This window comes from Phaethon lepturus, unplaced genomic scaffold, assembly GCF_000687285.1.
Source record: "Phaethon lepturus isolate BGI_N335 unplaced genomic scaffold, ASM68728v1 scaffold9156, whole genome shotgun sequence".
NCBI lineage: Eukaryota > Metazoa > Chordata > Aves > Phaethontiformes > Phaethontidae > Phaethon > Phaethon lepturus.
The window spans coordinates 11,406-25,071 of NW_010548285.1; the positions used below are offsets into that span (position 1 = coordinate 11,406).

General features: G+C 37.3%; 1 protein-coding gene across 1 annotated transcript in view; it reads right to left on the reverse strand.

Annotated features, from left to right (window-relative positions):
- Positions 1–2,703: 2,703 nt before the first annotated feature.
- The window catches only part of LOC104622977 (chromosome unknown open reading frame, human C7orf50), a 34,128-nt gene continuing 23,165 nt past the window's right edge, over positions 2,704–13,666 (reverse strand). Inside the window, exons 4-5 of the mRNA XM_010289914.1 lie at positions 7,385–7,466; positions 2,704–2,886 (exon numbers count right to left, since the gene is read on the reverse strand). Of these exons, the coding sequence (XP_010288216.1) occupies positions 2,704–2,886; positions 7,385–7,466 (265 nt within the window). The remainder of the gene's footprint in view (positions 2,887–7,384; positions 7,467–13,666) is intronic.

A 13,666-nucleotide genomic window follows, 5' to 3' on the forward strand; every position in this document is an offset into this window, starting at 1 on the left:
TGGACTGGTGGGTAGCATATGGAAAAGACAGAATTCGATTGCCAGAGATGCTATTGAATTTGCACACTGTGTTGGATAAGCTGTCTGGGTCCTCACAATCTTGTCTTTAAAATGGGCCTAGCAATACATACCTCCCAAAAATGTGTTTGGTTTTGCATTTCATGGGTATTTTGAAGATGACTTGTTTGCAACCAGTTCAAGATTCTTTAAGAAAAGGGGCAAAGTAAAAAAGCAAAATGCAATTACATGTCCTTTCCTATGTGCACTGTATAAGACAACATTTAAAATATTCCATAATGAGCTTTGAAATCTAAGACACACAGTAACAATACAAAGCAGAAGTTTTACAAGCCTTTTACCCAGACACCGCTGTTGAACAGTACCACACGCCAAGAGATGGTGGCAGAAAACATCACATTTTGCTTTCTCTACCAAACACAACCATAGCAACAATTACCTTAGTTTTTAGCTTCTGAATTTTCCATAACTGTAAGAAGCAGAGGCCAAAGACCATGTCCTTCACCCAGGAATCGGTGAAGCACTGAAGGGAAAGTTAGAGCTGCAGCTGAGGAAGAGCAGAGCAGGACCTCACTTGCAGAGGTCTATTGCTGTACTGGTGAGAGGCTCTAGCTGTTCTTTTCCAAATGCTATTGTTCACATGGACTCCAGATTGGCAGGTCTTATGTGCTTTTAATATTAATTGATAAAAAAAGAAATACAACATTCTGGATCTATAAAGCCTGTCTTCGCATGGATTTGCCAACATTTGCATATGGCCAGAACCAAAGTCCAAGAAAGGCAAACCTTGCCAAATCTGTCAAAATCAAAAGTTCACATCTTTTTGCCCAGATCTTACCTTTACAATCCTTTTTACAAATCTCTTCCAAATATATGGTTGCAATGTGCTTGTGCTTCTAAGTTACAAGGTATATTAAGTGCACAGTGAGGACCTACATTTCTGTGTGACAGAGAAATCCAAAGTGGTGATTCTCAAATATCTAAGGGAGAACACAAAGTCTTCTCTGACACCTAAAATGCAATCATAAAGTCACAAAAAGACACCGAAAACATCATCCCTGAGAAATTGTTATTTTTCCTGATGGAAAGAAAAAAGTATCAGCTCTGCTTGGAGTGACAGTAGTTTTTCTCAGCTGCATATTCTCAGAATAGAAGATCCAAAGATCTTTCACTGCTTCACTTCATGTATCACGTCTCTTTATTACAGACCCTTTTCACCAACTTTAGCACTGGAAGCTCAGTTTTATATAGCTTTGGGCCTCAGAAAAACCTTGACACTTCACGCATCCTCTACAGCCCCCGTCCAACTGTCGTCCCATGGTGCAGGAACAGCACCTGAGCTGCTGCTGACTCAATGGAGAGGCTGGCCACTGCTGCTGAATTCTGCTCACCGTTGTGTTAAACTCCGTTAGAGTTACTGTGTTAGAGCGGGGCATGCTGGTCTCTAGTCTTTTTTTGGCCAAAAACATCATCTTCAAGAAGTCAGAAAGCATAAGTTATTTGTTACTAGTAATACATTTCATACTTTTAAAGATTTGTAGTAATCCATGACTGTGGAGGCTGTCAAATCCACTCAAATGCTTCTTATTGAAAAATTAGGCCTGCATATCCCTAGATCCTCCCCTCCTTCGCCCATCCAATTAAAGCCAAAATTCCCAAAGACAGCCACTCTTCTAAACCACTACATATTTCATATAGTTGTTATTAATAAAATACGAACAATATTTTCAGAAACATTAAAGAATCAGGTCAAGAACGCTGTCTGAATACAAGTGTTATTTAATAAGCCAATCATCCAACTTTTGAGTAATTAATGTCCTTGGCTTTTACTTGAAAGCCCCATTTTCAGCACATTCATAGGAGACGAATGTCCCACGTCAAAGCGAATGAACACAAATTAACTCTCTTGGACACCAATTACAAGAGAAAGATGAAAATGCAATATTGGCAGGCTAGATACAAAATGTTGCAGCATGGCACTTCCCCTCGTAGGGTGAGTTTAGGTAGAATCAGATGACTTCATTACATATAGTCAAAGGATTTGATCTGTTCCCATCTGTGCATTATCGGAATATCTAAACAATTGCCATAATGCATTTGAAAACTTTAAAATATAAAAGGAAAACTAACAGAGCTGATGGTATCTCCAGATCACCGTGTGAAGTACTAATAAGCAACTGTATTATACAGCTCATGTTCAACAGACTGAAAATGATCTTTCCCAAATCCAAATGACATACTTCTAAAGCTGAAAGTGATAGATTACAGCTGGCTGAGCAAGCACTGTACTGTATGCTCATTTTAAAAGCTGACATTGTAAAAGACCCTCCAGGCTTTTTGTTGGTTCCTTTGCTCTTCTTATTAAGAACTGCAAAGCTCATCTTATTTAACAGTAATTACACGGGGAGGTGGAGAAAGACTAACAAGAAAGAGAAGTTTGTTTTTCTAAAGATATGCAGTCAGATTACTTTTAATAGCATGACTATGGATCAAATACGTTATTTTTAGTTCATCATCTCAAAATATGATAAACATTTGCAATTGGAAAAATTATGAATACAAAATTTGAAAATTTAGTATTAGGATTCTTATTAGAAAATATGTCTTTACAACTAATTTATAGTCTCTGTACATGACATCCTATCCTCCTCTCCACCAGACAACCATTAAGACCCAAAAATACTCTCAGGACAGCAGTTGCAGAACTTGTCGTATGCGCTCGCACTTCTCCAACAGGTTTGGGTCTTCTGCATCAGAACCATCAAATTCCTTCATAAAAGCTTCAGCTTTCTGCACAGTTATGTCTCGTGCACCACCTTGAAGCCCTTGCAGATAATCCAGTAAAATGTTGAAATACTTGTCTGGAACCTTTAAAGAAAAAAAAACAAGAAAGAAAAAAAACCCCCTGCTTTATTTTCTTCTCTCTCAATACTCATTCACAATCATGTAAAAACATCACCTGAAAGATAATTAGGAGAGGACTGTCCTTGACTACTCAGCAACAACTCAAAACATCAGCACCTTATCAACATTTTCTCATCCCAAATCCAAAACATAGCCTCACGCTAGCTTCTGTGAAGAAAATTAACTCCACCCTGGCTGAAACCAGTCCAAACTGCATGGGCTTTTGCGTTTGCCAATGCCCACCTCAGAGTGGAAGTGTTTCTTGCCAAGGTTTGAGCTGCCGGGAGGGATGGACCGTGGTGAGAGGACTGTCATGTGCTCAGATGGGCAAAGCATCTGAGAGGAAATTCTAAGCAGATGTGGAAATGCTGATCAGCAAATGCAAACACTCCCTGACAGCTCGAGGCTGTAAGGGCTGTTAGAAAAAAAAAAACCCACTAGCCAAATCATACTTTTGGAAACATGTATGCAAACCTTACTCAATTCAGTGAGTATTGCATGCACATGTGTCAGGGAAGAATTTTGCTTGAATTACCCTCGCCCCTACCCAAAATTATGTGTTTGCCAAGATGAGATACCGCCTACCATCAAGCACTTTGACAGAATACTTCTACAATGGAATGGAATAGAATTTAATTTGAAAAACAAATTTAATTCAGACACATGGAAATACTTTTTAAATCACGCTGACTAAAACTGATAGGCTGCACTAACATGTCTAACATGAAAAGCAGTTTAGACATCTACAGTTGCATTACCCCCATTTCACTCCCTTTCTAATTAACTAGTCATAGGTTAAATTTTAGCTTATCTGGTACAACATACAATTTAAATAATCATTGCATTAAATAATCTTGGCAATAACCTAGCAAAGACTTTTGAATGATTTATTCAGTATTTCAAACCAATGTATTTTCAAAAGCGTTAGGTGAACAGATCTACGCTGAAGCATATCTCAACTTCCTGTTGTATATCTGCGGAACAGGTTTCAGCGACTAAGAGAATATTTTCGCTGTGAATCAGGAGATGTTAAAATGAAGTAATCCTGCAAATATTTTTCTCCATGTTTAACTTTACACATATAACTTTAAAAGGCATACTCGATATGAGTCAAGTTAAACACATACGTAAGTATTTAAAGGACTGGAGACTAATTATTCGAGGGCTGTTTCAATTCTGCAAAGTATCAACATTTCAGAGAAGACAGCGCTTCAACAGATACTTAATTTACAACTGATTTCTCCATCGACATTTGGCAGCGTAACTTTGATCACTAAAACTTCTATCACTCCAAAAGAAGAGGAAGAATACTCCAACACTGCCTTCATCAATCAGGGATATTACAAAGTAATAAATCAAAACTAAAGTCTGCATTCAGCCTCATAACTTTTACGCTATGGAAAACCTTATAATTCTTCACACACACACTCTTGCGTTAAAGAAACAATACAGATACCAAAAAAATATTAATTTTACAGTGACTAACACTGAAATGGATGATATATGGAGTGTTGCTATAACATACTAATCAAAGACATTTAAACATAATGAAAAATGTCTGTATTTTTTAAACCTTTTTCCTCACAGTAAACCGGTACTAGTAACAGCCGAAAACATTTGGACACAGACAATTTCAGGATGACAGTGCTCCTTTAATGCAGATGCTCAGTACTGGGATTTTAAAGCTCAGCAACATTTCTGTGTTCCAAAACTTAGCCAAATTGCCTATGTAATTTACACCTCTTGTTCTTAGACTTCGCGGTATAGTCATACCTCACTCTGTGGGATTACAGTTATTATTATATAATTTAAGCAAAGTGCTTGAAGGGGCAATTAAAAGCCTACTCTAAACTTAGAAGTGCTAAGTGTGCAGACAGACATGTGACTGCCTGAAGCCTAGAAAACATTTAGCATTTGGCCCTAAGGATAAATGCTCACGTTCAAAAAGTCTCATATTTTTCTTTAACACAGCTATTAGGTTTATTTCAGCAAAGGCTTACAATACAGTACCAGGCAGGCAACGTAGGATCGTATCTCCTCCTAGCTTACACATACAATAGAGACATAGCAAGGAAAGTGCCAGCAAAAAGTTAATGAAATCCAAATTTTAATTCTTCAAATACAGTAGTACAAGAGCTGAAATTTCAGGGAGCGAGGTTTTACAAGAAGGAACACAATCCTTCTTCTAAGATCAGCTTTTGGGCTGGCTTGAAATTGGATATCAAGATCTCCCACCACAGCTCTGGCAAGTGGACATGATGCTTATGGAATTTTATTATTATTCATTTGTTAAACTGTTGACCTTTTTCTTGTTTCTCTTCCTCACACACACTAACCCTGTCTCTGTTCTAACTAGCTAATATGCACCGGAGCTGACTAATACGGAAACATCCCAAACTGAAATCCGTACCGTCATCGGGAAAGGTGGGGAAACGCTACAAAATAGTAGCAGGAAAAGAACAGTTATCACTTTTAAATTACACTATGTAACTCAAGAGTTTTCAGACTTTTTAGACTTGCAGATGCCCACACGTTTTGCAAAGCAAATATAGGCATCTGCACAGAGAACTTCAGCTTACTGCTGCCAAGCTTGCTTTTCTCAGTTACCTTCTGAGGAAGCTTCAGAAACCCCTCCAGGGCCCTGCAGTCCTGAAGCTGAAGATGGCTGATAGAGTTACTTCCTCAAAATGCTGTGCCAGATGACAAAGATCAACAAATCATCTAGTGTTTATTTTATACTGGATCCTGAAGCAGTATATACACTGTAGGTATACAGGCTTGGCTTGCAAGCTGTCAGCCAACCACCAGATGGATTTTAGAGGGACTTAAAAAAAACCCCTCATGTTGCAAAGTACTTTAAAACCTCAACATATTTCTTACAGAAAGAAACCTATCGGTACAGGAAACTCAATTCACTCCTTTGCGTGGCTTTTCAGTAGGCATCTAAGTGACACCATGAGATCAAAGATGTGGCTTAGGAAGGAAGGAAACTCATGTCTCCTTTTGTATTTTAGTCAACAGATTTTATTCTGTAATGGACAAGAAGCTGAATTTGTGTCTAAAAAAAAAATATTCGAAAGAACCTGGTCTGCCCTCCCTACAGTCTTGATGAAGGAAGAGACTTCATCATATGCTTAATTATAAGCACTTGAGCAGTTCTACTAACTTTACTGAATCTGGATGCAGATGTTACTCATTATCTAAAGCTCATATTCAATGCATCTCTGATTATTAAACTACAAAATATATGAATTTAAATAAATCACAGCACTTTCATCAGATTTAAAAAAAAAAGGAAGTTTCATCTCAATGTTGAGAAATAAGGAGTCAAGCTGTGTTTTGATATATAAAACAAATGCTACTTATAGTTAATTATTTCCCAGTATATTTCAACACAAAACCCAAAGTAAACACGTAAAACAGTAAAAACATCATTCTGCCTGAAAAACAATTTCTAGGTAGCTTTAAAAAGCCTACATTGATTTTGAAAGGTTGATAAAGGAGAAACGTAAAAATAGAAGACAGTACAAACAACCTAGATACCTACAATCAAATTTGTAGTCTGCAACTCATCTTTTTAAAGTATTACACTGGGTGAAGATTTTTGCCTTCATGAAATTCTGCTTTTAATTATCTGTTTCTCCAAAAGTATTTTTAATCATAAAGGTTAACACCCTATGTCAGGTGACTGGCTTAAGAGCTGCTGAGTAATTTGGGTCAGGAAGATTGGTATGCTTAAATGTTTAAGTGCACACAAAAAATGAGCAAAAACTAACTGAATGTCAGCTAAATGAATCAATAAGTAAGGCACTGTGCAAATGGCTAGATGTTTGTTCTATTACACAAGAAAATGAATGACCTGAAACCCCCATTCAACACCACGATGGTCAAATGCTTATTGGAAATTCAATCTATGGTGTGTTTTTTTTAAATTATGAAATGAATGGATGTCAGTAATGATGCAAGCCTAGCTTCTGGTTATACTTTATGCTTTTTACAATCAACATCAGGTTTCATTTCTATTTTAATGAGAAAGCTATTTTAACATCTCAGCAATATGGCTGTACATCTTATATGGAGCCAGAGATATCTGAAGCAATATGAGAATTGTGGTTTACAGTATTGGGTTCCACATTCAGAAATTCAAATTAAGGGTATGACTCAAATTCTCGGTAAGCTCCAGATTTATATAAAATATGAAGCTGCTCTACTTATGCTTGACATATTCAAGTATAAAAATCTAGCATACACAGGAGAATGATCACCAACAAAATAAAAAGATTAATTACAAGCAATTAAAATTATTCAGCATTTTGGTTAAAAACAAAGTAATTAATTGATAAATTATTAGGAAAGTGCATGGCTAGTACTAGCCACTTTTGGTTAAAAAAAGAATAGCTAAAACTAATGTATAAAACTTTATATCGTATTTATTCTGAGAAAAAGCCATGTTAATACAAACCTTCTCTTTATCATACATGTGCAAGAGAAGCCAGGTTTGTCTTGTCTTTTGAAACTTCCATTCTTCTGGGTTTTCAGACCAGCTGTAGTAAATTAAAAAAAAAAAATGCTTGAATGAAATACTATGTGATCAAAACATTCATTATTCATAAAATATTTCCTACGACTGCAGGTGACTATATGCACGACATGAGTTTCATGACATTGTGTGAAACAGATACTAGCACACGTTTTGTACGAGTGACAAAAAAGAACATAAGGGATGGCTACCTGGCTTCCATGCAAAAAGTGGAAAGATTATAGGAAGACATTACATCCAAGAATATTATAAACTTTCATCAGAAAGCACTGATTCCTTGAAGTTAAAAATCAAGTCCCACTCCTCAGCTTTGACCAGTTCTTTATGAGAGGTCATTGCCCTCATCTGACCCACGACAACTGAGCACCCTAAATCCTTACCCCAGCTGCGGGGTTACCTGAGTATTTGGGGAGGTGGAGTGGACAAGGAACCAAGTTTGGGTTTCAGAAAGTTGGTATTTCACAATAAACTGAAATTCGTATGACATCAAGCAGCCTCTAAAGGACTGGAAGGATAGACTTGCGCTACAACCGTCACCTCAGGGATGGCTGAAGCCCACCACAGATGACTCTTCCAGAGCAGAGAAAATTCATTTTTCAGAGGCGTATGTTTTAAGGCTTGGATTTGTCTAAAGGTGTGACTTAAATATTGATGTTTACAAGATAGAAAAGTGCTTTTTACGTCTCTCCCCAGGAATTCTGATTCCAGTATTTACCTCAAAACTTCAGGCTGCCTCAATACAGTTAAATAGTGTTAATACTGTTAAAAGTGAGCAGGTAAAAGAAATTATTAACATCTGCAAATGTTCTTGGACTGTTTAGCAAACACATTTTAAATACGCAAAATTTTAGATGGGTTAAAATGGCACATTTACATACATGTTGAATACAATTTTAAAGCTGGTATATTCTGTATTAGATGAAGAGTCATTTATTTCAATAAACAAATGAGCAAACTAACAAATCTCACTATAAAATGAAGACTGCTTTTTAAAAATATGTGCTTGAAAATTAGCATCTTAACATGTACAAAGTTTTCCAGTACACTGAAATATCATTTAAAGATCCAGAAGAAAATATATGAGAAAATTTTACACTTACTTGATTTTTCTCTAAAGAAAAACAAGTCTCCAGAGGGTAGCATGCAAATGTCTTTAATGTTCCAGCTTGCTTTATACAGCAACAGAGAGCACAGAAATCAATTGAAAAGCCAGCTGGGTATGAGAATTAGTATTGTTTAAACACTGTCAAGTCTAATAAAGCAAAAGAGTCCTCATATTCGGTGAATGCTGCACCAGCAAAGGCATTGTTCAGTCAATTCAGTGAAAGAGAAAAAAACAAGACCACAAATTTATACAGAAGGGTTTCATGGAAGTCTCTGCAGAAAACCCAAAAGAAAAAAATTACCGACTTTCAAATTCAGGATAAAAAAAAGCAGCAACAACTCATTAGGGTTATCACCACCTAAACTCAATAAAAATGTCTGTAACCAATATAAAAGGTAAAAATCAGACAAATAACTGTAGAACAGGAAGGATAGACAAAACATTAATAACCCCAACATGTCGTATTTTACATGCTCAGATTAAATCCACAAATAAACCGATTTAGAGGCCTCTTTTGAGACACTGTCAATAAATAGGCAAAAGTTTGCAAAACAGATCTATTGCATAAAAGCAGGAGCCCAAAAACCGACTGCCAAAAGTTGTAGACTCAAATAAAAATACATTATTATGGGGAAACCATACTTCTGCCATCACCACCAACCTAGAAACCAAAGTACTTGCAAAATAAAGATCGTTCAACCCTCAGTGTCACTTGCCTTCGCAGCAAGGTGCCCAACTGGACAACGACGACTGTCAAAATTACACCACGTGTAACGCGAGGAGCCAACAGAGAATGAAGTAAAAAGGGCTTTTCTTGTGGGTGCCCTTTGTGGGGCAAGCTACTTGCTCATTTCTACCCAACTTCTCTGTTTGCCAGGCTCCTAAGTGAGAAACTAAACTTCTGCAGGAAGTGGCTTAACTTCTAGAAGTCCTTCCAAGGCTGGGGGGGGGGGGGGAGACAACAATGATGGTGCTTGCTGTTAAAAGAAACCCATTCTTTTATGAGATCCATCCTTCTGAACAATTACATGGAAGATGTTACAAGAAATGCTGTCTATTTGCCCAGCACAAAAAAGAAGGTAAGTTTAAAATTCTTTTTTATGTTAAATAAGCCTGGAAACAGTTTACATTATAATCTTTGCAAGGTGACAAGAACAAGCTGAATGACAGATCTGTGACCGCATCCTGTGAAAACAGTCCCTTTTCTAATGAAAATCTTTAACACATGTTTTTATTTCTTTAAACTCTAGTGTGTATTTATACATTTGCAATTATATTCATTGGTTAGACACACCACATAGCATTCTGAATATTTTATTCTCTGCTAATTTTATGTTTCTATCACTTATGCTATTACCTGAGGACTGTTAGGCATAATTTGAAAAATACAGCCTGATTTTACTGATCTCCTATAAAGCTATAGGATGTTAAAATATCTTTATTACCCAGTTTATAAACAACTGAGACCAACAAAATGAGTGCACTATAAGGTTAATTGCTCTTATTAGCCTATTACCAAAACCATATGCTCTCTTCTACATGTTAAGGCAGGCCATTACACTCCTGCATCTGTGATCCCACATTGACTTTCACGCTAGGGAATCCTCTTGTGGAAGCAAACAATTTCAGCTAGCCTTCCTGCAAGGTTTCGCACTATATACACCATAGTAACTCATATAAACAACAAATACTGTAATGTAATGAACAGCAGAAAGTACGTTTGTGCCCATTATAGCACCAGAGCCTCACAAACTGTTTCTTTTGGTTTGTGCTCTGTCCTGTTAGAATCAAATGCTAAATGAGTATGGTAAAAAAAAGTAGTATTTTCCTTAATAGACTATGGGTGTACTCATATTTTCAGAAAATGCTCACAAGTTTTTAACTGGTACTCTATCCATGGTTGCATCAATTCCTGTTACTCTCCCTTCAGGAAAATGGTCCTTCTCTTGACCTTAATTCCTATCAAACTGTGGGCAAAACACTCATGATAATGGATGCACTGTCTTTAAGACAGATAACGTGGCAGCTGCTCCCTGTAATTGGACCCCCCAACAGTTATTAAAATAAAAGTTTTCTACTGATTCCTATGTCTATGACAGCTTTTTCCCTACTCCTGTGACAGCTTTAAAACCTACGGAAAGTATCACTCCGTGACAAAGTGACAGGGATATCTCTTTTTATCAGAATGACATAATTAGTACATTTTTAGAAATGCTCAACTTTTAAACTACAAAAGTTAAAGCTTTGTAACCCAAGAGAGGTCTCATTTTGCTGTTTATATGCCGATAAGCTTCCTTGACATACTACAGCAGTAGAAAAGGCTTTTCCTTTGAGTGATTAAACATACAGAGTAAGACAACTACATTACAGTTTAAAAAAAATTTTTATAGACAATCACAACCTCTTTCACAGTTTGAGTTGATTTGGTAGCCTTTAGAAGTATCTATGTCCAGATCTAATATAAACTATGGAACTGGATGAAAAATATACATGTGTAAAACATGTATTTTTCCAGTATGCCTTGGGCTAATTTTCAATATATTGTACAAACACTAATTGCCTTCTTTACAGTTAATGTTTGAATCTTTCTTATGGGCTGTAACTCATTGAAAAAACACATTGGTTGACTTTAGTTAAAGAGAACTTTTATGTTTGTGCAAATGATTTTCTTAAATGGCCTTGAAATTGAAGATACAGAGGAAATGAATCAAATTAATCATACGGCTTAGGGAATTTTACATTTGGGCTTTTGGTTTTTAGCATGTGAGTCTCATGTAGAAAAGCTACCCAAGATTCTCATTGGTCTATCTCATAAATTACTTTTAGTCTCTACGTTAAAGTAACCTCACACAAATCTATTCCCAAAACATGGGAATATGGGCAGCATAAATAGGCAAACAGAAAACAACTGATTGCGTGCAGGGCAGAGCGCTCTCTGGGATGTCCTAGTAGAAGAAGAAGGGGAAGGGAAAGTAGTCAAATCGGTTTCAGAAATGCAGTAAGAGCAAAACATTATTGTTACGAATTGGATTCAGGAAGACAACACAATGCATCTGCTTAGGCTGCATCTGGCCTTACTGGCCAAGACAAAACACTACAAAGCTGTTACAACTATTAAATAATTTCCTATGTGTAAAAAGCATGTGCTGGAACCAACCATTTTACTCATTCAACTAAAAAATTATTGGGTAGGAGACAAGTCTCAAGAAACCAGACAGACAGACAGACATGTGACTGCCGATAACCCTCCAGAAGACACGACAGCACTGCTACATGCCAAATGCAAAGACTCCTAGACTCACCTACACCTACTGCTCTGATTTTGTGCCACTGACGGTCCAGCCCATCGCAGATACCACCTTCCATCCTGGGTATCTATCCAAGGTAAAGCAGACTGCCACCAAATTTAGATTTCTCCAGCATACAGCCCAGGCTTAGCGTCAGGGAATTAATTTGAAAGGTTTCTCCAGCCCTGAGGACCAGGTCAGAGTGCAGCCTCCTCTTGCTCTCCTGTGATTGACCCATGAGGACCCTTATGTCTCACTCTCTCAAGCTTCGCTGAATCTCAAAGGAGAGACAGTGCAATGGATCTGGTCCATTACACCACATCTAAGGCTACATTGAAAAGATCTATTGAAAATGTTAAAAGCGGCATTCTGCAGCACTATACTAGAATCGTCACATTCTTCCCACCTCATTCATCCAGGCACTTTTCTGTTTGGATACAGTCAGTTATTCATCACCCTTTAAGGATCACCTACGTTGTTCTAGTGCCCCGCAAGGAAGGCTGAGCAGAAGTTACGCACATGATTAAGCCCTGCAGGAATCAAGTCAAGCGCTTCGTTCCGCAGGCGCTCTGCAAACAGTGCAAAAGGTATCACTTCTGTGCCCACTGCCCTATCCACAAAATGTGGATAACAGGTGCTTCCTCAAGAAAGAACAACCATACTCCAAAAAATTCCCTTTAAGATATTTAAAGCCTTGTTGAAACACTTGGGACTCAAGTGCTTTGCTGCAGTATTTCACAACGCAACACGTACAATAGCAGTGACTTTAAAACACCGCGTACTTCTGTTGAAGGCAAGCTCGCTGCCCTTCTAAGGCCCAAATTTGGAAGCTCTGAACACTGTTATCAGGTCAGCTCAGCGGTGACCGTAACACTACACGTGGCCAACGGGTAAGCACGGGAACCCAGCACCTCAAAGAGGCTCCCTGGAACCACTGGAAGCAGCATGGAGGGAGCAGAAATTTGGCATAAGCTCATGCTTGTGGGAGAAGAGCCATTTTATGGATGGAGGTTTTATACGGATATATAAAAGAAAATATGGATGTGGATGGAGGTTTTATGCATGCCCTATAGTGCATATAGTAAAGCAAGAATAATAATTTTTTGTCCAGCTATAACACATACAATTCTTTAAAGGGAAATGTAAAAGTGTTTTATTTTTATTGGGAGTATTCAGAATTTCTTCTATTTCTCTCAGGAGCATTTAAAACAAATTTACTTTTAAAAAGATAGTTTTTGAATATCTGTCTTTGTCAACACCTGCATGCCCAGAAAGACGATTTGCAGCACACTTCAGTGCTCAAAGCAAGATAAGAGGAAATCTCATTTCAAGGGCATGTGATACTGATTTTCCATATTTGAAAAAATTATTCAAAATTTAAATTCTAAATGGATTTTCAAACTTGACCGGAATGGCTGTAGTTAAAATTTTAAGACACACTAATCTGTGGCAGAACTCAAGATACAGACTTAAGAGAGAGTCATAGCCTTTATTTTTAACTGTGTGTTTCTCAGGTTATGGATGACACTGTTTACCTCCCAACTCCAATTCCTGGAGAAAGTTAATATACTTATAGTGATATTCTCAAATCCAGTTTGGAAGCTAATTAAATTATGACTCAGACAAAGATTTTTCTTATTTTCCTGGAAGAGAAGAGGAGACACTAATGGAGCTCTTTTGCCAGAAGAAAACTTTCTAAAATTGTCAACAGATTTTAGAATCAGTGCCACATTTTTGGTCGAAAATCCTGGCACCATTTCTCAATCTGTGGTTTAAAACCAATTTTTAATGTATTCTTCCATCTGGTTTAGA